Source organism: Amblyomma mixtum, chromosome 8 (assembly GCF_055824585.1).
Source record: "Amblyomma mixtum isolate Tamu chromosome 8, ASM5582458v1, whole genome shotgun sequence".
NCBI lineage: Eukaryota > Metazoa > Arthropoda > Arachnida > Ixodida > Ixodidae > Amblyomma > Amblyomma mixtum.
In genome coordinates, this window is record NC_143019.1 from 17,837,323 (window position 1) to 17,864,978 (window position 27,656).

Sequence of the window (27,656 nt, forward strand, 5' to 3'; positions counted from 1 at the left end):
GACTGAGGCGGATTTCGAAAAAAAAAGGCCAAGACTTAATCCAGAGTTAATCTCAGAATTAATCGAGAGAAGCTTAAACTATGGCTGCCAGATAGCCCATATCGTTTCTCCGGCACGGAAGGATAAGTGAATGAATGAATGAATGAATGAATGAATGAATGAATGAATGAATGAATGAATGAATGAATGAACGAACGATTGAATGAATGAATAACAGTCAACTGATCGATTTTCCTTAATGTGCTTCATTCTTTAATCTTCTCTAATGCGGGGATGTGAGGCCTTTAAGGATACAATAATCAGTGAATAATACCAATCGGTAGCTAAATAAAATCAATCAATTAATCAGTCAGTCAGTCAGTGAGTCAGTCAGTCAGTCAGTCAGTCAGTCAGTCAGTCAGTCAGTCCGGCTATCAATCAATCACGAAGATCCGCCAGGACCGCGGGTTATCTCTCTCTGTTTTTAATATGAAGCGTGCAGAAGCACTGGTGCTTCAGGTAGGACAGCTATTTCTTTTATATCCGGTGCTTTCCATTTCTCTTCAGCTGTGCTATAGAGCGCTGGAAGCTACATTCGGGGGCATAGACCCACGACAGCGCGTGCGACGCCCGTAATTCATTGGCAAGCAAGTGCCTATGTGTGCTTCGCATTCTTTGTGCTCCTTCTAGGAGGTGCGCAGCATAAATGTTCTTCGCCTCATACGTGTACGTAACTAATCAAGTTTAGCAAAAGTTAACACCCACGAAATATTTACACGGTTTCGCGCGGTGCTCCTGCCGACACATATAGCGCAGAAAGTTGTACAATCAAGCTGAATTGAAAAGCGAACACGCACACGCTGTATTTTTCTACTTTAAAGCCAGGCATTCCTTCAAAACCAGTTTACGAACATATACACTTCGCTGGCTCTGTTAGGCACAAACATGAATCACTCCAGGTGTATACAATAGCTTAAAGTATAAAAGGTCGAATATTGTGTTTTGTTCGTCGCCGCTGTTCGCGCTTCATTCCGGCCTTATAGTACAATCGACTGAACTTCAAAAACCTTGTTATACTTTTTTTGATAAGCGAAACGAAAAGCATGCCTTCCATTTAAGATGCTTTGGACCGATGTGGTATGTCGCAAACAACTGAGGTCAACAGCGATACAAAAATGAGAAACTCAAAATAAAACTTTACCAATGTTAGCCATGTGATATAACTGCAAATAAATAATTTTTGTTATCCAATGAAACTGTTACTTCAGAGAATTCCGCTGAGATGTAAGAGGCTGCTTCACTACTTTGTACGCTATAGGGAACTCGTGCGCTTTACAAAGGCATCGGCGCATCCTGGGCATTGATGTCCGCTGCCGCAAAGAAAAATAAAAGAATAGCTGTAGCTTCGAAAAGCAAATGTCAGTGGTAGAAAACAAACCCAAGCAGTTAATATCCTGGCGACGACCAATAGGAGGAAATATAGTGTGTTGTGTTGTGTTGTGTTGGGTTTTATGGCACATAGGCAGCTAAGGTCATCATGCGCCAAGCTCGAGGTATTAAGAGGAAATAGGGTCGGAAAGGCCATCTAATGGGATAAGCCGGTAGCCGGTGCTCATTTAAGGTAACCCAGCGGACTGCAAGGGAGGCGAGACGGATGGCCGGGTGTGCGTGCTTTTAAGGCGAAAGCCCTTAATGGCTCATACTGTCGTCCGTTAACAAAGCGTGTAACACGTGCTTAACTCGGGAACTAAAAAAGACAGAAGAAAGCCAGTGGTTGCTTCAGATAGAGGAGGAAAAATTGAACCTAGAAGCTAAGTTTGATGACTATAGAATAATTAGTTAATTAATTATGGGCAAAATGTCGGAATTGCGTCGAAATAGCGCGGACGTCGATATAGCCACGGGAACGGTCTGACGTCACAACCACCGGAAGTCGTCACGGCACAGTGAAAATTGTCACAGAATGGTCGGAAAAACGGCGGATTTGTGTCAAATTAGATGGGAAAATGTGTAATTTAGCGTAATTAACACTTAAGACCCCCGAAAGATGTACAATTTCGGTATCGATATAGCCACGGGAACGGTGTGACGTCACATCCACTGGAAGTCGTCACATCATAGTGTCCTCGGCTTTCGCCTCTCAACCCTTTAGTTGCCGAAGTGTCCTCGCAATTTTTTTTAAGATGACGGAATGGAATTAGCGGGCAGTATAGTTGGCGCTTGGCAGAGGTAATTAGATCATCAATGCAAGCGGTCCTATTAGAGGTGATACTAGAGCGAACGCAAACCATGTTTGAGGAGTTGCTTCGAGAATATAACCACCAATTGGACAACCCTTTCGCTGTCAAATCTACGAGAGCATTCGGTGTCGAGCAGGACAGGGCACAAGTTGCCAACGAAACGAGTCGGCGCATACTGTTGAAACGTGTCCCACGTGTGCTGCGGTCCGGCCTTAAACCGCCACTTTATCAGGCCTATCTTATCGCGCAGACCAACTCGCGATGTCGTGAACACTCTCACGTATGACCTGCCAGCTCCTTACAGCGAAGTGGTAAGATTATGCGGAGGGTGAGCCATCAGGGACCAGACGAGATTTAGCAAGAGACTTTCCTGTTCCAACCCCTCCCCCTTTCAGAAGAAGACAGATAAGTAAAAAGGACTAAAGTAATTACAAAGAATCCACGTTCTGCGGCAATCTTAAGATCGCGCACGGTGCATCTGACATCTGATTCGTCGAGAACTGCCCGACCAAACATCGAGTTCTTTAGCGCCATTTCCTATAATCTCGCCGATCGCCGTGTCGACTGGCCTGCCGTCCGCAGCAATAAAACGACTCGAGCAGTGTGGGGCGCCGCCCAGCAGTTACTGCGTGATAGCCATAAAGACAACAAAAAAAGCTAATCCTTGAAAAAAAAAAGCTAAAAAAGCAAAAAGTGAGCAGGACCAATTCCTGAAAGCCTCAGGCGACATATCGGAGCGAGCTGAATTCTCGAATGTATACAGGTTTGCAACTTCGGGACCGGCGGCGGTGGCTCGCGAAAAGTGGGGCGCGTATACGCAACCCCTTACTTCCTTCCTATACACACACGTTGCCTTTCGTCAATCCGTGCACAATGCGTGTATATAGAATTTCACGCGATGCAACGCGGAGCACCCGGTTATACACCCGCGGTGTATAGAGAATTCCGTGCTATATATATACACGCATCACGGGCAACACCAAATACCTGCTGCAGCAAGCTCCAGAGCTAGCCCTCACCCACTGCACCCTTTCTCCTTCACTCCCGTGCTTTTTGGCGTGTAAGACGCAGTTATGTATAAGTCATGAGCACATCTATGTATTCGATGCATATTTGGTGGGCACATCTTGAGGCAATAGGACAGTAAGCTTGTTACTGACGTGAAATTAAGGACAGGCGACATTTAGAGCGGCTCACTGGTGGCCTGTGCGTTCACTACTACTAATTACAGAGTATAGTGGATACAGGCAGCGCAGTTAACTGAGGCTGTGTACGGATGATGCTGTTTCCAGATTTGCTCTGGAACTCGAATGTAGGCGAGCGTATAGACAACAGATCACCAAAGGGGATCAGCAGTGCGGTAGAAAGTCACTTTTGTCATAGACACCCCCCAGGTGAAACATTTCACTGGAACTGCGTTTCGTAGAAATGACAGGGTCCAAATTGCGCGCTTAACACAGGTTGTACAGTCCGCTCAGGAGAATGCAAAATATTTTAATTTTAGTGCTGACACCGTAAAGCGTTGTAGTAAACACCGTGTAAAAATTAAAGAAAGTCACGTTATTCATATTAAAGAAACAGAGAAGGAAAAGGAAACAACCCTACTGAAAGTTTCCATATGACGAGTTCGATAAGAAATTTCATGGAGTGAGTATGGAGCATATATGGAGTCGGTGTGGGCTGTGAGGAGGCACGTATGGACTTATGGACTCCATATGAAGTCACGTACACTGCATGGAAATGGCATTAAGTATTACGTGGAATGCTTATTGACTCTGTACAGACAATATATGGATTTCCACGTATATTTTCATATCTTATGGACTCCGTATTCCAATAATTCCATACGAGTGGATCATATGGAAGGTTTCACTAGAGAATTGTGCGAAGGCAAACACGGTATGTATGCGAACTACGGCGTGCAATTTCGTTTAGCCCTGGAAAGCCGGGCGGATTCCTCCTTGCGTGAAAGAAGACGGTGGAAGGAAGGGATGGGTGGAAGTCGCTGGCGAGGGAGAACCTGCGGAGAGGGTTATGTTTACGTCTGTGTGTATCTCCTCGGCCCGCGGAATGGGAGAGGAGGAAAACGGCGCGCCATCGGAAAGCCCAGGGAAGGAAGGAGGCAGCAGCTTAAGACGCGAGGAAGAATTAAGAAAAGTAAAAGGCAGAGTTTGCGCGCAGGCGCGTGTTTATGCTAAAATGAGAGACAAACAGGCCCCCTCTTCAACCTTGCTCGGTGAAGGACGGAGCTGCCTGCGTGTGGTGTGGCTGAGCGGACGCTCCAAATTTCCCTTTTCTGTTTTTCTTTTCTTTTTAGCGTCGCCCGAAAAAAAAAAAAGATCATTCTCCCAGGAGTTTACACCAAGACGCTCGTAAAGAACGCGCGGCTCGTCATTACTAACGTCGTTTCCTTTCCCCCTTCTCCTCTGTTTTAAACAGATATGTATATATAAATATATACACAGAGTATGCATGACTCAACCGGAACCTTCGAAAGAACAAAGTGGGCGTTTATGTGGAAGGAGATAGACAGCAAAAGGGAGAAGAGCACGACAACGCTCTGCAACACTGAAGCAGCCCATAGGGTGGAATCTACTACTTCGAAGATTAATTGTATACAGGAATCTGGTAAAAGACGCCTGAGAAACGAGTATAATCAATGACCGGAGGTGAAGTTTAGAAGCGCTGAAAAATAAAAACAGAACAAAAATTGCCCGCTGTTGCCTCACATCGCATGCTGTGAAGAAACCGGCGCCGGTCCGACGTCTTCCCCTATGTTGACAGCATGTGTGGAGGTAGACACATGACGTGCCTACGCGTCTTGCGTCACCACGAAACTGCGCGGTACACGGACTCATTTCACGGCTGGGGTCGCTGCATGTGACGGGGTCAGTTATAGCACCTTTGCTTCTTTGTCTTGTGACGAGGACTCCTGGTTGCTTCGTTTGAAGCCTGATTGAAAATGTAAGAAGGCACAATTTTGTTGCTCCAATAGCCTCCTTAATGCTTGAAAGGATTACCAGCACCCAATGACAACTACGCGAAATGGCGTAGAAGCGATTCAGAGCTGGCTCAAGCTGCATGTCTAATCTGTAAATATTGAGCTCCAGTGATTATGATGTCTGCTTTGGATGATGACTAACGTGTTTGTTTTTTTGTTTGTTTTTTTTTCTTTGGAATTAGGGCACTCTACAAGCGAAGGAACCTAAAAGTTCGCATTCCCCACTGAATTGCTGGTGTGTTCCTATCCTTCGTTATAAGCCTGAACTCCCATATTTTGCTTTGCGAATCAAATACAGGGCCCACTAATCCAGCAACAGCCCCGCCGCAGTGGCTCAGTGGTTACGGCGTTCGGCTGCTGGCTCGAAAGCCGCGGGTTCGATCCCGGCCGAGGCGGTCGAATTTCGATGGGGGCGATGTCAGTGCACGTTAAAGAACCGCAGGTGGTCGAAATTTCCGGAGCCCTTCACTACGGCGTCCCTCATAGCTTGAGTCGCTTTGGGACGTGAAACACTAATAAACTAATAAACCAATAATCCGGCAACACCGCTTTTTTCAGATCACGTGATTATAACTTGTACCATGACGCCCGCTATCATCACGAAACTGAAACTAATAGAAAGCAATCCTGCATCGTTCTTAACGTCAGGGTGCTCTAGAGGGACAAAAATGTTTTGTTTAGATATATTCCGACGCTTGTTGAAGTCATGTTGTTGTTGTTGTTGTCGTTGTTGTTGTTAGCCTTTGAAACGACGGCACATACCCACACTGGGGGATCGGCCAAGAATCGGGAGGCAGAGGTTGCTATACAATATAGTTTAGCGTCTCTTTTTGTCAGTACCATGACGGTGCCGCCGAAAGGGTTAGCGCAACGTCCTTTCCACGTTTTATTCATCCCACTGTGCCAGGTATACGTGTATACCGAGTTAATTGGCTGGAAGAGGAGACGGTGGCCGCTACATGGCGCTGATTTCGCGCACGCTTGCGTACCCGGCTCTTTGGCGGGCTCACGTCCGCGTTACAGCGGCCACCGACGCCGCTCGCGCTAATCCCTCGGTAACGACGTCGGCGCGGAAAAAAGAAGATAACGCGAGGGAGCAACGGCTCGTGTGGCCTGCTAGCGCTGCGCTGGCCGAACGTGAGCTCTGCCTGGCGCGGCTGTGGTCAGGATATGCCCGCGGCGGTGAAGTGTGCGGTTGGTTAATTAGCTTGAGTAAAAAGAGAAAGAAAGCGGTTGCCGCATGCATGCACTCAACGGCAACTCTTGCCTCGGGCAGATATATAGGCGGGCGGACGGGGTCGCGCTGTGCCAACGATCCCCTGAGGTCGCGCAGATCGCATCTGTATAGTGCTGCTTCACGCAGTGTGGGCTATGTATACACGGGCGCCTTTAATTCGACCCTTGGTGAGAAGTCACGAAGCTTTCGGTCTGGTCTTCGATGGAGTTGTTGACCCGAGCGGACACGGAGTGGAGGTCGGGATACAGGTTCGGGTTACGCGGCTTTGATGCAGGTAGACCGGTACAGACGGGGAATCGAATTACGGGGAGATAGCGTTGGAAAAGAGATGTGAAACCGACTGTCGAAACAAAAAAATGATGGAGGTGGAGTACAGAATTTACTCGCGTAATGAACGCGCTCTTCCCTGCCCCTAAAAATCTCGGGAAGTGTGTGTATGTGTGTGTGTGTGTGTGTGTGTGTGTGCGTGCGTGCGTGCGTGCGTGTGTGTGTGTGTGTGTGTGTGCGTGCGTGCGTGCGTGCGTGCGTGCGTGTCTGTTTGTAAGGGGGGGGGGGGTATTCATTATGTGGGGTGAAACACTGTGGTTAAACAGGGCGGGAAGTAAGTTGGCACAGTAATTACTACACCCGGAACGACTCACACTCCAATAAAACAAAACGCACTTTTCAGTGCATGCTCGATTACCTGCAGCAGCACTGGCGTACACTGGAGATGTAATTCATGGCGGTGGTACTTGTCCGTTTCTCAGACACTCTTAATTCCAGGAATCTTTTAAAAGAAGTATATATAAAAGTAGTAATTACAGCCCAGGCAGCCTTTTTCACGTTTCACCCTTTTGCAGCATAAGATGTTATCGCTTCGATATAGCTTTCAAATATGCACGCAAACACATGCAGAAAAGGGGAATCTAGAATGCGACCTATAAGATATGTTACTTTATAGCTGCATTTAGGATAGAAGAACAATGTCAACATAATGTTCGCCTTTCAGTAATCACTTTCAACCTTTGAGGAAAGGCACTATTCGACATTTTAATAGCGAAATTCGTCGTGTTTAAATCATAAAAGAATATTCTAGCATCGCGAGGGACGTGCTATCAGCTGCAAATGAAACGCGATCACGATAACTGGTAAGTGAGCAAAGACTGGGTTAATTAACACCTCCACGCGACGATTTTCGCGTCATACAAATAAAGAGACTGCACTAGTAGTCATTCTCCTTGAGCTAAAATCATATCGTCCTTTTTCTGTTTCCATTTGCAATATCATGTTCGCGTTTCATGTGACGCTGACTGTACATTTCAATCTAACCGTGACACCAAAAACCCACTGCGACACAGCGGCGGAGCCCACGCAGACCTTCTGTCGGGTCACAGGGAGTACTGAACTGGCTGAAGACTATAGTTTATATGAACAGAAATTGCCCTGCGTTGCCTTTGAAAGCTATTCATAATAAGACGTGCGTGTATAACTAGGCCAAGCTACAGCCATGCAGGGAACAAAAGCTCATATGACTCAAGCTTAATCGCTTGAATATTTCACACTGTGCAATACTATAGGTGCGTACAGTATAAGTGGATAGTTTGAATATATAAGCGCAACGAATATCACTTTACCGCAACCCATTCGAAATGTATCGCACAAATAGAGTTCATGACAGCTATAACATGTACTAATCTATAATCTTTAACATGTACTAAAATCTTATCAGTGCTTTTTCATTCTTTCCGTGCCAAAATTTTTGTGTTCTTCATGTTTACGTCTTTTAATTTTCTTTTGCCTCTAATGGAGCTCTGATGTAGCGCGAAGATTGCCGCGGCTGCCGGTTGTCGCCGCACAAGCCCACTTGTGGCTTCGGCGCTTCCGTTTCTTTGTATGTTCAGATTATGCTGAATAAAGATTATTATTATTATTATTATTATAGGCAAAGCTTATGTGTTGTGCTGCTCTGACGTCACTTCTTCACACACCTTCCAAAAGCAAACGCTACTTTCGTTTAGGGCTTCGCTCTACTAGCACTTAGCTGTTCTCCCATATTTTGATGACAATTCACAATTCGAGGCTTGAAAGATCTATTTCGCTAGCTACACTCCACCTAGCAAGGCAGGAGGCTGCAGAGTTTTAGTGAACCACATATGTAATGTAACGATCTTTTGTTATATATATTACGTGCGACTGTTTTTTTTTTTTTCCCCACTCCGCCCAGGCCTAGACAGTCAAGCCCACGCTGCATGCCGCCGCTTTGCGCATGCGCCGGCGACAGCAAGTAGCACGTGCACAAATGCCGGGTTAAACGCGTACGCTGCGAAAACAAAAAGACAGACAAAGCAAAGCGGGAGAGGAAGGGTTGAGAGAAAGGGGGGGGGGGGGGGGAAGGGCAACGTGGCGCGCTCAAAAAGTGTCGCGGGTCGTTTACACCGGCCGCAGGTGTGAAGACCGCTGCTCGCTTGTACAGCGTATACGTGTTATCCGTATCAGCAGCAGCGTGTATTCTACACCCCTACCTTTTTTAACTTGCAAATTACTCACGCCTGGCGCGTACGTGTGTTTCTGCACCGAAACCCAGCTCTTTCCCTCTCTCGCACGCACACACAACACACTTACACACTACTCGCCTATCGCTTTGAGCGAAGCGAGAACGGCATTGTCCCCGAAACAAAGTTTATTCTTTGTTCGGATTCTATTCCCGTTTCTTTCTTTCTTTCCTTCTTTCGTTCTCTCTTTCTTTCTTTTTTTCTTTCTTTCTTTCTTTCTTCCTTGCTTTCTTTCTTTCTTTCCTTCTTTCTCTCTTTCTTTCTTTCTTTCTTTCTTTCTTCCTTCCTTTCCTTTCTTTCTCTCCTCCTTTCTTTCTTTCTTTCTTTCTTTTCTTCCTTTCTTTCTCTAACTATTCTCTTCACGCGAAAGCGTATTATATGCCCTCTCGTTCATTAGCGAGCCGCGCTGAAGCCATAGCGTACGGGTGGACGCCGCGCCAGCGCCGCTCCCCCGTCCGCGCGGGGGCGCTGCGCGCTAATTGGGCGGCCAGGCGGCCGGATATCCATTGGTCAGTGCAGGGGCGTGTTTTCAGTGCGTCCGAGCCGGACGCTGTTAGCGGCACGGGGCCTCGCCTTTCTTGCAGGAGGGTGGAGGTGGCTGGTGTGTATTAACAAAACCGTTCCGGACACTGGGCGGCTAGCGCGCGTGCCGTGGTGCCGAGACTCTGATATTGGATAAGGCGCGGCGGCGCGCGCCCGCTCGGCTCTTTCTAGTGTATCGCGGGCGATGGCCGTGCTACATACAGTGAGACGACGTTAATGAGCATGGCTTAATACATGGCTCGACGCTTAATACTTTTCTTGGCTCCCTCGCCTCCCCCCCCCCCCCCCCCCCCCCCCTCAGCCCCCTCTCATATAGAACTCAAGCGTTCTCTCTCCCACCTATCGTATATCTTTTCTTACCATGGTGATTCAACAAATGATTTTAAGCTGTTATTTTGTAACGCGTCTTCGTACTGGATTGGGTGTATACGCCGGTTTGAGTGCAAGTCGCGGGTTCGGTTCCCGGCCGAGGCAGTAGTCTTTAGATGGAGGCGAAAGGCGGAAACGCCCTTGGGTGCTGTGGCTACACAGATGCTATACATAGGACAGTGGCGGTAATTGTGACGATTCATTTCCGTGTCCATTATTTACGCCCTTTAATTATTAGCAGTTGCCGCCTGTGACGTCAGCGTTAACAGAGAAAAAGCAGCGCCATATGTCAACTCTGTCTCTTATGAAAAACAGCGACGGCCAATAAAAAACAAAAAGACGAAGGAAAGGAAAAGGTTGCTTACAGAATAACACACAAATACAGATAACATACAAATTGGCGTCATCGCTGCTTTTGGTTTGTTTGGTGCGCTGTGTCTGCGTGGTTACCAGCAACAACACTCAACGTATCGTATGTAATCTTGCTACGTTGTGCCATGCATGCGTACATCTACACCGATTATTGTAAAAAAACAAGCTTTAAAATTCAGCACTGTGTGTGGCTCACTTCCTGCCTTTGTGTCTCCATTTGCAAGCCCTAAGTGGCGCTAGGTTGTACAAGACCTAATAGCTAGGCAAGAAGGCGGTGTCAGTGATGATGATGATGTCCTCGGACTTAATATAGACAGTACCTCTGTTTTCGTCTTTTTCTTGACAGATCAAATAAAGCAAAAAAAACAAACATAAAGAACGAGGAAGTGTAAAGATAAGCGCTGAACTTCAACCCCGCAATTGGAAACTAGGAAACCTGTCGTATCCTTCTTTTTCCTCCCTAAAACCATCTTATACATTCCTCTGTAATTGTCGCCTGTATACAGATGATTCCTTTCGATGGCTTAAAGTATATTTCGCTATCGGAGCTTGGGCTGACGAAACTGCGGGCCCGTTGGTGGCACTAAACACCTCCCTTATAGCTTGTGCTCAGTTTTATGAGCAACAACTTTAAGAGGGAAATGTGGAGTCGGCACCATAACGTGTCTCAAGCGAAAACTCAAGCTTAACACCGTCGAGCCTGGAGAAAATGCACCGTCTGAGGTGTTTATAGCCCAGGTTACGCCTGGGAGTGGGGTATACTCTGCTCGTAAAACGGTCGGGCAGCGAGGACAATACTGCTGCCACTTCAGTGTAACACGCTTAAGGCAGGAAGTCTGGAAGTTCTTTTGTTTCCTTTTGCCTTTCTTTCAGGCACGAAGCAAGATGATGCGAACAAAAGGCATCTAAGAAAGTGGGTTCTTCTCCCGACGTGTGCTACACCCTACAGGCTGGTTACGGCACACAGGTTCACAGTGCGAGCATCCTTGACAGCGATACCGAGGATGGCATTTGAGCACGGAGCTAGACAGAGAGATTAAGTGACAGGTCCCAATTGTTTACACCTGTGAACTGCGCGAAAATGTTGAAAATAATTTTCCCGTGGTAACTAAACAACTATGGACTTTATTACCCGGAAGTAATACGTCTGTGTTACCGTTTTCAAATGAGATACCTCAATCCAAAAAAAAAAAAAAAAAACATTTATAGAGTCACGTTTTTCAATCATGAAAAAAATGTTTTTTTTTTTTCAATCAACCACTTCAAATGAAATTGGTTCCCTCTACAAGGCGGCGGGCATGCCTATTAATAAAAAGGCATATTTTTCTTTAAAAAATGCTTTAAATGATTCTCTGAGGACTCTAGTAAACACACAACCGCAGCGGTGGCTCAATGGTTATGGTGGCCGGCTGCTGACCCGAAAAGACGCGGGTTCGGTCCCGGCCGCGGCGGTCGAATTCCGATGGAGGCGAAGTTCTAGCGGCCCGTGTACTGTGCGATGTCAGTGCGCATTAAATAACCCCATTGCGGTCGAAAATTTCCCGAGCCCTTCACTACGGCGTCCCTCATAGCCTGAGTCGCTTCGAGGACGTTAAACCCCCGTAAACCATCTTGTAGACACACCAAAGGACATTTTCATAAAGGTCTGGCACCCACGCTACGCTGTACAACACGATTTCGAACGGGCATATCCTCTCAGGCCATGCCCACCTCCTCTGGACGACTGCTGTACGAGTTGATATGACCCGCTTGAGTTAAGCGCGCTCCCAGCTCATCTGCATACCGGGGCCATATGGGTGGTGCAGCACGGCGAATCGGCGGGACGGGCGTAGTCCCTTAATTGCCATCCGTAATTAGGCGCAAGGGGCCTATCCTGACGGTCGCATGCCCACGCGGCGCGTTTCAAGGCATAATCAGGCTCGTTTGTACGCAGGCTTGCGCCTTGGGACGCCCGTACATCAGCGAACATTTTGATGCCCTGTACATACACCCTGCTTCTACGCGTCTTCCCATTTTGATGCTTTGGGCGCGCCGCTTTCGGGAGGACACAAGGGTCGGCCAAGTCAAAACGTAAACAAAGTGACGGAGTTCAAAGGAGCCCAACGGCTCGAAGTGGATATGGCTGTCGGTTGGAGTTGAACCGGCGACCTTCCTCGCGAGCCGCGGCGTGGAGAAATTGAAGGAATGCGGGTCAGAAGTGTAGAGGCCAGCCGACCTTTAAGGAGGGATGCAAGTACGAACTTGGTGGTTGCGGTTGGATGTCTGTATACTGTTCTGGGAAGGCAGGGGCGGAATTCAAATTTGACTTCACACTGGTCTTTCCTGCTCGATCTAATTGTAGGACGCAATTTGTATGCGATGAATGAAGGAAAAGTACCGAAAAAGGACGTCTGATGTGCTTCGTGAAACGTACACAGATAATGGTTAGGCGGGAGCAATCTTTACGCTATTAATAATCGAGGACGCGGCCCACAATACTGAGAAATATGTTTGACTAATTGCGCATTGAAGCATTAGTATTCCGTGGACCTTCGTGAGGAGCAATTAAATTTACCACCATAGCTAATCACTGAGTGCTTCAATGCGATGCGCCTCCATGGCATACTGCACTTGTGTGCTTCATTTTCACAGCAGCAGAGCACGTCAGAGAGAGAGAGAGAAAATATATTTAATTTACTTTTATATCGCCCAATCCGGGAGCTTTTCAGTATATGGCTGTCTACCGGGTCTCGCCCAGGACATACACGGCCGAGCTATAGGGTGCCTAACATCACGCCAAACTCTTTATAGTGAATAGATTCCATTACCCAAGCAAAAAATGATTTGGTTAAACTTTAAGTTCAGTGTTACAGTGCGAATGAATTTCAAAATTAGCTATACCTTGAACCTTCAAAATGTTAAGTAATCTGTCATACCCGCTAGTTCTGGACAAAAGCATTTTGGAGCGGGAAAGAATTTATAAGATCAATTTTTTTCACTCATTGTAAGACTTCACTATAACAATCAATATATCCGCAAAACTCCCGTCGGCAGGCTTGAATTTTTTTTTTGTTATGAACGTTTTTGCTGTCATCACAAATTTTCCCCACTGGTTTTCATACATGGCAGTCTTGATTGCTCGATGTTAGCGATGGAAACACTATAAACGAAATATTTTGTAAAACACCGGAAGAATGGACCATTACCTGCTATATTTCTTTACTACTGCGTAACAATTTTCTGATATCACAAAGTTTCGCCCAAGAATGTTCGACACGACCGCTGTGATTAAGGTACACGTGACGCGTGTCGCAAATGCTAAGAGCGACTTAAACCGTGCATTCCGCGCGTCCCAAGACGCGAGCACGGACGAAGATCTAGCCGGGGAGAGCCTTGGCGAGGTTCGAGAGGCCTCGGCCCGAACAACGTAAACATCCGGAAACTGCGCCGCTCTGCGGCAGTCTGTAGCTGCGCCGTGGACGACCGACCGAGCGGCGAGTGCCGGCTGCGCGCTGCTCCCGCCCAGCTGTTCCCGGCGCAGAGTTGGCGTGCATGTGCGTCGGGCGTGCGAGGACTGCTGTGCCGACGCTACCGTGTGTACTCTAATTGCAGTTGCATCCGCGATTCCTGCGGCGGGTAATGAGGGAAGGAAAAAGGCTCGCTGTTATCTGACACGCTGTTATCTATAACAAACATCTGTCTCCTTTGTTCCGAATATACCCGATCCCCACACCTATAGCGCATCGTGTAATGGATGCATGTGATGTCAGAGACGTTGCTGCGATGGCGCTGATGCAGGTTTTATTTGCAGTTAGAAATGTTATTCATCGTGCAGGCAATGAATGACGGGGTGAAAGGAAAGAGTTGCGGTTACCCAGCAGAATTTTAAGGCGGAAGCCTTTAATGCCTCATCGTTGTAAGCAGGAGTTGTCGACAGAAAATGTCACGCTTTTCAATTGGTCGAAATGCTCGTGACGTCACAGTGCGCGAATTTCAAATGGGGCCAATTGTACTTTGGCTAGTAACCATGCATGCAATCAATCAAAGGGATCGTATAGTGATGCTCCAACTAAGTTGGACTGAGTTTAGTTAATTGCTGAATTAAACAATTAGCCTAATTAAGCGACAACAGCGTCCGCGGAAGAAGACGCTGCTGAAATAAACAGATAAGTACGAAACCGCGTTCGCTCCACCACCACGCCCTTCCCCACTCAGTTCGACGTTGCTCGTTTCATATACGTTGTGTCGAACATCCTAGACAGTTCCAACAATTGACAGGTGAATGACAGAACACGATGGATAGAAATACAATAATATAAATATGAAATAGCCTAATTAACCTTTCTAGTTAGACCGCATAAATAAATAAAACCGAGAACGAAATTGGTCGAGTTGGGGAATCGAACCAGGGTCTCCGGAGTGCGATACGAGCACGCTAGCCACTCCGTAATGCCAGCTGAATGGTTTGGAATGAACAAAGGCGCGTCTAGCTAATACGGCGTCTTCGTTCACTCCCATCTTCCCCCTTTCCCTTACGGCGAGGTGCAGGTGTCCACCCAGATATGCGAGATAGATACATTTCCTTTCCTCAAAAAATAAATTTACCGTCCAGCAAGGCGTACAGCCGAATTGTCGATGGCGTTCTGTGCACTCCCTGGCAGCGTTGCAAGACGCTGTCGCGTTCCACTCTTACAGGCGAAGCTTAACATGTTAACCAGACATCAGTAACACACGCAGACAGCCAATGGACGCGTCATTCGCTGGCAGCACTTCAATCATCATTCACAACCACATTCGTGACAGAATGCTGTACTAAGGCTTTCGCCTTGCACCACTTTAGTCGCCAAAGTGACTCCTAATTTTTTTGTCTTTTCAGTTGTCGCAAATGCCCCAGCGTATGCCCCAGCAAATGCCCCAGCATGTATGTGCCGCCGCGGTGGCTCAGTGGTTAAGGCGCTCGGCTGCTGACCCGAAAGACGCGAGTTCGATCCCGGCCGCGACAGTCGACTAGAGGCCCGCGTACTGTGCAATGTCAGTGCACGTTAAAGAAACCCGGGTGGTCTAAATTCCCGCAGCCCCTCACTACGGCGTCCCTCATAGCCTGAGTCGCTATGGAACATTAAAACCCCCGTAAACCATAAACCATAAACTATGCATGCATGTATGCGTTAGCACTTTAGCATATAGATGTATGTATGTGTATATATATACCCCACTCTGTACCACATCTCGTAGCTACATTATTGTTCGCCAGTTGTTCAGGAAAGAGTGAGTTGGGGTATAAAAATATTTTCAGTTATCTAACAAAAGTCATTCCGCGGGTAATCAGCCAATCAATTATCAAGAAAGATTTGCTCTTATCTATGTGTGTGTGTTTTTTTTGGTTGCGAATACCCACGCGCCACGTAGCAGATATTTGAAGGAAGCTGCGGTGTCACTATACCGCAAATAAGTTTCCTTTGAAGTTCTATCAGTTCTCCTCCAGTGATTAATTAATGAATGAAATGAAGTAAGCCATGCAGTTATTTGAAAACAGCTGCCGTTCCTGCTCCAAATACCCAGTCGTCACGCAACGCAGCACATGACTGATGAGCCGTGCGCTGTCAGCAAGGTTGCTATTCGATGTCGCTATGTCACATGTATTAATTGTAGTTGTATCCGTTTCCCAGCCCCGTGTTGGATGATGAATGGGGTGAAAGGAAGGTTGTAATGTAATAGAATTTCGTCCTCTGCTGTTCCACTAAGCCCGTAATGAATGGAATTAACACCTGTTGACAGACAGTTTTAGTTATCGATAGCCTGCGCAAGTTAAGTTCAGTTTAGGTGAACGACTGTTGTGAGTTTAGTGAGTTCGGCGGGTTATTTGAAGAACTGAGCTCTTTATACAGGCTAAAGCTGTAGGTTTGGCAGGCACATTCTTGGACGAATAAAAATAAAACAGCGAGAACTGATGTATAGATCCCGAGTTTTGGTAGTGGTCATGATATCCATGATGTTGATAATTTTCTGCGTTGGCGAGCGCACGTGAACAAATCCGGCACCGATAAGTTCCTCAGCCTAAAAAATTGTCTCGAGGACGTTGTGACAAGATGTGTATCTTACAATCATTCTCCGCTTGTGCCTGGCACTGCTGCACCATCAAAAAATGCGTGCAGATAACCGCAACACTCGTTTCCATTGAATATGAAACAATGAGGATTTTCGCATGTGTAAGCTTTTCGCAGCTAAACGAAAAAATGTAGCGATAGCGAGAGATCTTGGCATACATTACTGCCGCGACTCCGCTGGTTTATACAGTTAATGCAGATTAGTGTTAATTAAGTTGATTACTTGTAAAATAACGCTCAAATCCAAATGTTTAATGAAGCTTTGCCTAAATCTGCTTATTCACATGTTGAGCAGTAAAGTATGTAGAGAGAAATAATACACTAACTTAATCCAGGCACGCCACTGATATTTAGTACAGTGTCCTGAGGAAAAACTCCCAAGGTGGAGTAAATTTCACATAGGGGGTAATTACCCGCCGCGGTGGCTCAGTGGTTACTGCGCTCGGCTGCAGGCCTGAAAGACGCGGGTTCGATCCGGGCCGCGGCTGCTGGATTTCGATGGAGGCGAAATTCTAGAGGCCCGTGTGCTGTGCGATGTCAGTGCACGTTAAAGAACCCCAGGCGGTCGAAATTTCCGGAGCCCTTCACTACGGCGTCCGTCATAGCATGAGTTGCTTCAGGACGTTAAACCCCAATAAACCAAACCAAACATGGGGGTAATTACTGATTAGCATCAATCTAAACGTAGCGATAGGGTTACAAAGAAAGGCTATACACACTTTTCTCAGAAGCTTCGTAGTCGAAGAAAAATTAATCTTTATACGGGGTCGAACCCGAGACCCTCACCTGTCCGGGACAGCCGCTATACCAACTAAGGTAACCAGGACGGCTAGCAGCTGGTATACGGCGAGGCCGGACTGATCAACAAATCGAATCGATGTTGATCGAGCTAACCATTTCGGAGCCTGGGTGTCTCAGATTCGCAAACAAAAGCCAAAAGTATCGACTATACTATACTCCCACTGTAGGGGAGGCACCTGGCTATATATAGGCTCATTTGCTAATGAAGAACACGTGGCATTCATTTATCCTGGCATCAATATACGTCTGGCACCCCTGATTGAAGCTTCGCAAACGCGGGCCGTTGACCGCACGCTGTAATAATCATCTGACCAGTCTCGGTCATATATGGGGGCCACGGGGCCAGCCACTCTGCCCTCCTTATCGTGCACGACCAGGATCAAATCGACGAGAGCGTGATCACTGCATACGGGGGCCAAGTTGCGCTGAAAACGGCCTGCTACGTCTACAGGCTGGGCAACCCTGGCATGCGTGATGAGCATGTATGCGAAGCCTCTTGTACATTGACCTTCTGAACGGCCAGAGAAGAGCACGACCGAATATTCAGTCTGAGTGATTCCATCGCGGAAGCGTATATATATATATATATATATATATATATATATATATATATATATATATATATATATATATATATATATATATATATATATATATATATATATATATATTGTAACGACGAAGAAGTTCTTGTTCAGGCGAAGACGACGACGAACTTCTGACCGTTGTGTTGAGCGGCATTGCCATCGCTTTGTGTGTGAGCTCTCGGTGCTCGACCTGTGCGTCTACGAGGCCTGTGTCTCTATGTCTACCACCGGCGCCCTGCTCCTCTAACCGTCCCAGTGCCCATCTTACATTATATATATATATATATAAGCTTTCGCGATGGAATCGCTCAGACTACAAATTCGGTCGTGTGTGCATATATATATATATATATATATATATATATATATATATATATATATATATATATATGTTTATATATATATATATATATATATATATATATATATATATATATATATATATATATATATATATATATATCCTAATTGTCTAAGCACTACAGTTCGAGCATTAAAGTACTTACATACAACGGCGCACGTTTTGCTGCAGCTAACTAACGCTCGGAGAGGACTGATGTTATGGAAGCCGAGCAGGTAAAGCCGCTTATGCATCTCATTAATGTACGCAGCGTTTCGAAAAGGTCGACCGAATGTGGCGTCAGGGTGATTGCAGGAGCTTTTATAGTTCCTCGGTATCTGCACGAGAATCCAAGTACTGAGGAGCATGTACTCCGGCATGCATTGTGCTGGACGCAAAGAACTGGAGGTACGGGAAATGAGCGGCCGAATCTCATTAACTTTCTGAACACCTCACCGTGTAGTAACGTGTCAAAGACGAAAATTTATATTGACAATTCACATGTGCTTTCTGAAACAAGCGTGAAAAGTAAATTTAGCAACACTTACAATGACTAACCATGATTTTTTTCAACAACGCATTTTTTGGAACATTGGCGTTTCTCATATGCGGAATGGCAATCTCGACTGAAACTGGTTTTACGTTCTGTGCAGTACAAATTTTTTTCTTGCTTTTTGATGACTACCTAATAGGTGCTTGTAATGTCTTCCCAAATTATAGAGAAATCCACTAAGCTTGAACAATGTTTTAACGTTTTCTTTCACCGCGCTAGCTGTATCGCATTCAGAACTTTAGAAGCCGTGGGAGGCAGGAAAGCATTTTTTGAGCAATGACTTTTGCAGAATAGCTACGGTACGCGCGTCTCACGATGACCCAAGCGTGCCTCTGTGCTGTGATATGTGCCCACCCTTTACAAGCGTTTGAATAAGTGGTAATAAATATTATAATTGCGACGCTTTCCACAAACATCACGCAGTATGCAAGCGAAAAGAAACACTTCTAAGAAAGGGGTTTCCTGAAGGAAAATAAAAATTGAATTTCATAAGTTCAAACTTTGGAAAATTGGCAAGTAAGAAGTTCAACAAGCAGCGTTGCGGGAACCACAGCCGAGATAGGAAAACCAAGGGCCATATACACGACGTTGTGCTTACGTTAGAAGTTTTTGTTGACTGGTCGGCGTCTTTGTTTTCACAACAGCAGTGTTTATAGTAAATGGAGAAAATATTGTGTAAGTTGATATGGCAACAAATAAATGAACGGAAGGTGCATGGGTTCAATCGACGATATCATCACCTTATTTTTTTGTTTACATTTCTTGTGCTGCCTGCGTCGGTTCTCTTATAGAACTGCTGGGTGGAACAGCTTCTTAAGTGACAACATTACGTACTTGCTTCATTCCTAGCACATGTACATTTGTGTATCACTTTCTTTTGATACTTGAATGATCACATTGATCACGATAGGACATCTGAAGCGCTGTTTGGTGTCCGCCTTTGCCAGGCCTCGTCGACTCAAAGAAAAACAGTCTGCATGTTACGAAGACAAGGCCCGTCTCTATCAAGGAGGTCATTATGATGTTTGGCATATCCTCTTTCAAAACAAACACGCAACCTGGTCACATGAGCGACCGACAGGCTAGCTCACACGCACGTAATTGTGTAATAACTAACCGAAAGGTACAACGAGATTTACTGGTGATTAATATATATATATATATATATATATATATATATATATATATATATATATATATATATATATATACGTGTGTGTGTTTTAGAAGGCCTAAAATTTTTGACAATACGGTTTCTGAGGTAACGAGAAGCTTTCTTGCGGCATGGAAACACCAGTGCTGGCGGAGGTCGAAAAACTGGCCAATGATGTTAACTAGTAAAGTTATTAGCGAAATTATAACAGCTAACTTTTAGCTATTAACGACAGAATTAGAGATTTGTAGCCGGTCGGTACTTTTAGCCATAGCAGTTTTGAGAATTTCGAAAACACGATAACTCTCGGTCGGTCGTGTGGCTCGACAAAATTTGGCTATTTCTACTAGTTACGCGCACTGGAGGGGTTGTTTCGGTTGCATGCTTTTGTAAAGGGCATATATCTTGGCACGATGTAGCCAAAGTTAGTTGAGCCACAGCGGCGAGGGTAATCGCGTTCTCGAAATTCTAAAACCTGATTTGGGTATTACCAACCGCCGGCTACGAATCTCTAATTGCAGTAAGGTGCCTATTTGTAGTAACTAAAAAGTTAAGTATTGGAACTCAGTCAATCACATTAATAGTCAACATGATTCGCCTGTTTTTGGACCTCCCCCAAAACTTGTATTACTGTGCCGCAAAATGCTTATCTTTTTCCTCAAAACCCTTTTTTTTTTTTAATTTAACAGACCTCGAATGTGTCAGTTTCATAATGTGCATCCCTGTGCGCCCTATACAAATTGTTTCTCTTCTCCGCAGACGTGGAAGTCTCCACAACAGTCCAGTTCTTGCATCCGATTGCATAAGACGTAGACACTGACATAAAGAAATGAGAGAGAGAGAGGGATAGACCATGCTTAAAGGGCCACTGACCAGGGTCCGGACATTTTTGAAAAACAAGCCCACTGCATAGATGAGCCATCGAAGATAACCTCTGCAAAATACTAGAGCCATGCGCGCCCCGAAAAGCTGCGAAAATTCAAATCAAAGCCCGTTCGTTCTTTCCTTCCTTCAAAAACGGGCCCGGCCCACTACTCTGCACCCCGCTGACGTCAAGGGGGGCTACTTTCGCTAAAGGCACTCCATTGGTGCATCGTTCTGACTGACGGGAGAAGGTTGGGCGTAGCCTTGGCGTCGCGTCGTCTGCACAACGCTTTCCGCAGCGCCTTCTGTTCTGGCTCATGCCTACAAACCCGCATGAAGGAACAAAAAAAAAAAACTGCGGAGGGAGCGTGCGGCGACAGCCTTGAACCCTAGCCATAAAAAGTAAAAAAACAGTAAAACTGAGGGAGTTGGCTCGCCCCCCCCCCCCCCCCCCCCCCCCCCCCCGCCGTGATCCCGTCACGAGACGCTCTGCGTGCGCGCTCCCTTCTCAGTTTCTTTTCTTCTATGCGAGCCCCCCAAAACAAGGTTTTAATTAGTAGTGCAGCAGAGCCTTTCCCTCGCTCGCCCACTTTACCGCTCCGCACACATACCGCTTATCTTTCGTGCATCTTGCGTACGCCTTGACTCCAATGAATGACATATGCTTTGGAGCGGAGAAAAGACACAAACACACAGAACACAAACACGCATGGAGAAAAGCAAACGGGCGGTTGCCGGGTCCGCGCTTCGCCGTGTGTTTCGAACACAACCGACTTCCGCCCCTCCGCTCGTGAAACGGTGGGGAGGCCTAAAAGAAAATGAAAAGGTGGCTCGTTAACTGGGAATGACAAACAGATGTATGAAAGGATGCGCTCGCTAACAAGTCTAGGTGGTCGAGCCGATCGCGCCTCTCGATCGTTCAGTGTGCGGAGAAAATGCAAAAACCAAGAAAAGATTTCTATTGAAGGCGGGGCCATGACGTCGCCCTGTGACGCACTCCACAGACACCACGCCTCCGGCTTACACCGGAGAAGGAAGGGGTGATTTTGCCTTGCCGAGCCTACTCGACGAGGAGCGGGAGAGAAAAATTTCGAGGAGGGAATGGAAGGAGAGGAGGCTCGCTCAAAGTGAGGTAGAGAGTGTCTGCTGGCCGCGGGTGGGCAGGGGGCCTTTAAAACTGCCAAGGGAAGGGGCACAACCCTGCCTACTCCAAAGAGGAATCAGAACGGGAAGAATCTCAATCTAACAATACAGTTAGTCATCACCGCCACCGCAATGATATACGGACGTCAAATTCATTGTGCAAAGGCGCATAGATACAAAAGATCCATAACACGCAGGATCTTCGGCATTCATGTCTTCCACGGTGTATCGGCGTCTAGCGCATTTTGCCTCCGTGCCAGCGTCACTACTTTATGACATATCGTTATGATGTGTTCGCACACCCTTATACTGCATCGGTTGGGAGAGCGCCACCGATAAGGAGACCTATAAGGGATATCCATTGTACTGAATGAGTCGGCGTTGCGCGTTGTTGTGCATCTGTGCACAGCCATAATATGACTTAATTTCGTGCAAACGGCGCCTATTCCGAAGTTCAGATTCATACTGCAGCATACAGACCAAGTGTTCCAAGCGAGATGATGGGCGAAAATATCAAACTGGTCGCATCAGACCCTATAGTAAATGGTCGCGCGTAAGCATTCTTGTGCCATAACATATTATTTACCTTGGGAACAGCGTCACGCGAGGCTTAGCTGTTAGCTAAACAGTTTGCTGTAACGATTTCTGGAAATGCCTATTGCATCTTATGCGTGTCTGCGAAGAATATCTGCAAGTATTAGTGCATAAAAGACGCAATGAAAGAGCAAAGACCCACCGCCGTGGCTCAGTGGTTATGGTGCTCGGCTGTTGACTCGAAAGACGCGGACTTGATCCCGGCCGCGGCGGTTGAGTTTCTATGGAGGCGAAATTCTAGAGGCCCGCGTACTGTGCGATCTCAGTGCACGTTAAAGAACCCTAGGCAATCGAAATTTCCGGAGTCCTTCACTACGGCGTCTCTCATAGCCTTAGTGGCTTTGAGACGTTAAACCCCATAAACCAAACCAAACCGAAAGAGCAAAGTTTTGTTTCGTTAATTGTGTCTTTTAGCTAGTACAATATCTCCATTCTTTAGTTTAGCTTCAATGCCCGTAGCCAGCTCGGTTAACCCCTTTTGCGCACCCTCAGTTCTTCTCGCAAGCTTGTTACGCTGAGATATCAGCGAAGCCGGCGCCGTGGCCGCCAGATGTCAGATCGCCATGAGTGATCAGAATCAGAGTCTTGTGCCCACACGCAACACTATAGTATCGAATGGACATGGCGATAGGAAGAACTGGATCATCGGCAAGCACGTACGACCTCACGGAAGCTGGACGAGGGCCAGCATGTTCTCCCGGGCCAAAAATCAGGCGTGACCGCAGCTGGCGGACGCTCCATCATCGGCTGATACGTATCTGTGGAAGTGAAGACATCGCTCCCTCCTCCTCCTCACCTGACCCAGACGCAAGCTGAGTTCTTTCGATCCAAAACTATTCGCCGCGGTGGCTCAGTGGCTCGGGCACTCGCCTACTGAGCTGGAGTTCCTGGGTTTGAAACAGAGTATATGGCGGCCGCATTTCGATGCAGACGAAAGCTAAAGGCGCCCGTTTGCTATGCGATGTCAGTGCACGTCAAAGGTCCCCAGGTGGTCGAAATTATTTCCGGAGACCTCCACTACGGCACCTCTTTGTCTCTGCCTTCTTCCCCCCCCCCCCCCCACCTTCCTCCTTTCCCTCGTGGCGCGATTGAGTTGTCTACCAAGAAGTTTAGTTTAGGTCATAGTTGTTTAACGTCCCAAAGCGACTGAGGCTATGAGCAACGCAGTAGTGAAGGGCTCCGCACCTTCGATTTCCTACCCTGGGGTCTACTCCCCTTCCTGTCAACTGTGTGGCCAACATACCACTCTATTCCACATACTCTGGGCTTGCCCTCGGGACTCCCCCCCTCGAGGCTTGCAGCTCTCGAATCCAGACCAGTGGGAGGCCGCATTGCTCAGTTCCGACTCGGACACACAGATCCAGGTTGTGACAAGAGCCCTAGAAGTCGCCGAACGCCACGGGCTCATGGCCACTTGATGGGGCTGTAACCCCACACCTTCAGATACATTTGTCGACGAAAATAAAGTTTATCCTCCTCCTCCTGATAACCAATCCGAGCTCACTGAAAAGTGATGTTAGAAAGCGCGGCATGGCCGTTTTCATGAAACACTCATCAAAGCATGATTTGCCTTTGTTGTATACGTGCAGGAGCCTGCACTGACATCGATATCTGAAGTCAGTGTACGGCTGGAGGTGCGTGACTGACTAAAGTTTATGGATCGTATACAGGGAAGTTCTAAGGCGGAGTCTGTCTTAATCATCAAACAAAAACTCTAATGGAAAAACTTTGTTGATGTCTTCAATGAACGTCAACATTTTGCTGTAATATGCGTTTCGTGTAAGCGGTATTTTCTTGAACATAATTCATTTCTTGAAATGAAACATATTTCTTGAAAGTGAGGTGCGGTGCAGCGATGTTCACCGCTCCTCGCCATCTCGCTGCTCCAGCGCGAGCGAAACAGAGATTATGACGTGATACGTGCGTCACGGAGTGACGTCATTTAATGGGCATCGCTGTGCGCTCTCCGCAGGCGCGCGGTTTTCGAATTGCGCGATTCAAGGCCCAAATTTTTGAGCCACAGCGGCGAGAGTATAATCGCGTTTTCGAAATTCGAAAAACAGATACGGCTATTACTAACGGCCGGCTATCAGTCTCTAGCTGCAGTCAGATGCCAATCTTTAATAGTTAGAAACTTAGCTATTACAATCCAGCCATTTACTTTACTAGATAACACGATACGCGTGTTTTCCGACGTCCGCCAACACTTGTATTACTATGCCGCAAAAAAAGGTTCCCTTTATCGCAAGAAACCTATATTTAATAATTTGTGGCGGGCTCCCCTGAAACGTCTGGTATACTTTGTACCGAGATACAGAAGTGCTGCGCGGGAAGGCGACAAAGATAAGTGTTTCACAACGAACATCCGCTGAGTGAAAAATGAAACTGACCACCACGCGGAGTCTTCATCTCCCCAGGATTCTTGGGCAACACGACAACCTTGGCATCATCTTCCGTTACAGTCGTTGCGAGGGGAAAGCTTGCGGATACGTTCCACAAACGGCTTTAACTTGCGCGAAACTTTACCAAGAAACACACGCCACTTTCTGCGAAGCTTTGGCGAACCGACACGAGTTGACAGTCTACAGGCATAAAGTTTATAGAGACCTGCTTGAGGTCAGAACGTCCTTTGTGAAGGTATAGAGGCTCGGCTCTCTAACGAAATAAGCAGTGGGCCACTTGGAACGGACCAAAAGCCTGCCTTCCCTTAGATAATAATAATAAAAGATCGAGTTCAGGTTCCCGAGGCCAAAAACACAAGCCGGTTCTTTCATAGGTTCTGAATTTTTCAAATTAATTTCGGCAAATTCGCAACTATCCGCATAGCTTACAGTTGAAATGATCTTGGGAATTCAGCGGACCGTCGCTGACACGCAAGTACTACATGCTTGATTCTTGCATGCTAAGGGTGTGAAGAGACTGCGTCAACAACACCTCTCTTCCAAATATTTTTGGTAGTCAAGCACCGATAGTCTGTTAACCCTTGCAAAAGTGTAGGTATCTATGCATATTTTTGTTTCAAGTTTCCGGGCATCAGAAATCATGAGGGCGGATATGGTGTCACGCGTAATTCACTATCGTCGATGCACCAGCACAGGAAGCTAAAGAACGATGGCACCAAAATCAGTGGAGCTACTTTTCATTTATGATCAAATATTCTTTGTATCTTTTCGATCAAATAATTCATGCAGTGAAACAGACGTTACAACGCAGGAATAAGATATAGGCATGTAGTTGTGGTTACACCAATGCATATGACGAGCGGAGAACGTGGAGTTTAACAGGAACTTGCAGTGTGACAGTGTATATAAAGGCGCGTTCCGCTTTATTACCCTTCAGATCTTAAGCGAGGAAACAAAGAAGTGATAGGGGCGTCTAGCATGTAATCGGATTCTGTTTATCTTCAAGCAATCGTCTATCCCTCCTCAGGTGCACACTATGGCGACGCAGCTCCGAGATTATAGCAAGCGTTTGCGTACCCTATCCCAAAAGCTGCAGTGTATATGGACATCGGGCGTATACAAAGAACCACAACGCTGAATTTGCTGTCTAGAGACAACCGTCCTCGAACTTGCTTACATACTAACTCATCCATTAACTATGTAGCATATTTTCGTGTGCCATTTCATAGGAACCTTTCCGTCTTGTTCGGAGCAAACCGCATGCATTCACCCCACATGAAGCCCAAGTCATTGATAGTTTGTTTCTGGTCGCATGCGTCGACTGCAGACTACTTCAGTCTGTTTACAACAGTACGCAATATGGACGACTTTGTACAACTCCTTGCATATTTAGTACACCGGCATAGGTATGCAGAAGTAACCAAAACTTGAATACAGGCTCCGTCCCTGTAATACGCAGTGCCAACTGAAGCACGAGGCATGGATGTCTTTCTATGGTGCAGTGCCGACTGTGGACCTACGTGATATGGGTACCTTCCTGTGGTCTGCATACACCATTAGCGCGTCGAACTTGGTTACGAAACCAAATATTTGCCTGGTAAACACAAGGGTGCGTACTGCGACATGCACAACAACACACGGGAGAGAAACGGATGAGGGCGCTCACCTGTCCTTAGCCTCGGCGGCCCTGTCTCGTTGCCGGCGGTTCTTGAACCAGTTGCTCACTTGCGTGGTGGTGAGCCCCGTCGCCTCGGCGAGCTCCCGTTTCTCGCGGGGCGACGGGTACGGGTTGTGCGCGTACCACTCCCGCAGAATGTTGCGCGACTTCTCCTTGAAGCAGTAGCTGGTCTCCTCGCCGTCCCATATGGTTCGGGGCAGGGGGAACTTCCTGCGAATCCGATACTTCCCAACTGCGCCCAGCGGCCGACCCCGAAGCCGCTCGGCCTCGATGTAGTGCGCCTTGAGCCACAGCGCCTGCAGCTTGGGGTGCGAGGCAGCGGAGAAATGATGGGATTCCAGGATGCGGTACAGTTCCTTGAAGTTGCCCCGGTGGAAGGCCACCAACGCCTTGGCCTTCAACACACTCTCGTTCTTCTGCAGGTGCTCGCAGGCCGGCAGCGACCAGAGGAAGCGACCCAGCCGCTCGATGTTGCCCGACTGCTGGAGCACCTCGCACACGCATGCCACCTGCTCCTGGGTGAAGCCGAACGACGGGAGCATGCTGGCCGCTGACGCCGCGGGCCCGAACTGCATGGACATGCACCCCGGCCGTCCGCCAACTCAGCCCGGCCGGATCACCGCACTCGTCGGAGCAGAACACGACGTCGTCGACACGTCGTCCTCTTCTCGCTGGTCGGTCCGTGCTCGATGTCGCCGCGGGAAAGCCGCCGGGGCCACATTCACGATCGCTGCCGTGGCCGTTGCGAGCACAGTGCAGGGGAGGAAGACACCAGGAGGCTACTACAACGGCACGGGCCGCCACGGTCGCTCCCGGCGATGCTCGGGTTGTTGGTGCTGCCGTGCCGTCGGTGTCGCCGTCGCTGTTGATGCTGCTGCCGAGCCGTTGCACGGTCGCACATCACTTCTTGCGCTTACTTTCCACCCCTCCACTCGCGATCGCTATCTTCCTGTCCCCCACTCCTTCACCCCTCCCTCTCTCCCACTGTGCGGCTTTCGACAAACCAGAAGAGAATCTCAACCGCGAGCGCCAAGTTTTCTGCGGGCGGAAGCGCCCGTCCCCACACCACAGTTGCGAAGGGGGACCTTCGCCGCTACGGACTGACGCGGCTTTTCGCGGCGCGGACGGTTTCCACTGGGACCGCCGGCTGGGGCGGCAGCAGCGAGCTCCCCTCCCACGT

The 27,656-nt window shown here is 47.4% G+C and overlaps 1 protein-coding gene and 1 long non-coding RNA gene across 2 annotated transcripts in view; one reads left to right on the forward strand and one right to left on the reverse strand.

Annotated features, from left to right (window-relative positions):
• The window catches only part of LOC149331538 (homeobox protein six1-like), a 61,467-nt gene extending 34,016 nt beyond the window's left edge, over positions 1-27,451 (reverse strand). The window contains exon 1 of the mRNA XM_089556710.1: positions 26,465-27,451. Coding sequence (XP_089412836.1) covers positions 26,465-27,057 — 593 coding nt within the window. The 5' untranslated portion in view covers positions 27,058-27,451. The remainder of the gene's footprint in view (positions 1-26,464) is intronic.
• LOC149331539 (uncharacterized) lies at positions 5,088-27,522 on the forward strand. Its single transcript, XR_016285075.1, has 3 exons — positions 5,088-5,183; positions 5,403-5,455; positions 26,899-27,522. It is a non-coding gene; the product is annotated as an uncharacterized LOC149331539 (long non-coding RNA).
• Positions 27,523-27,656: the final 134 nt, after the last annotated feature.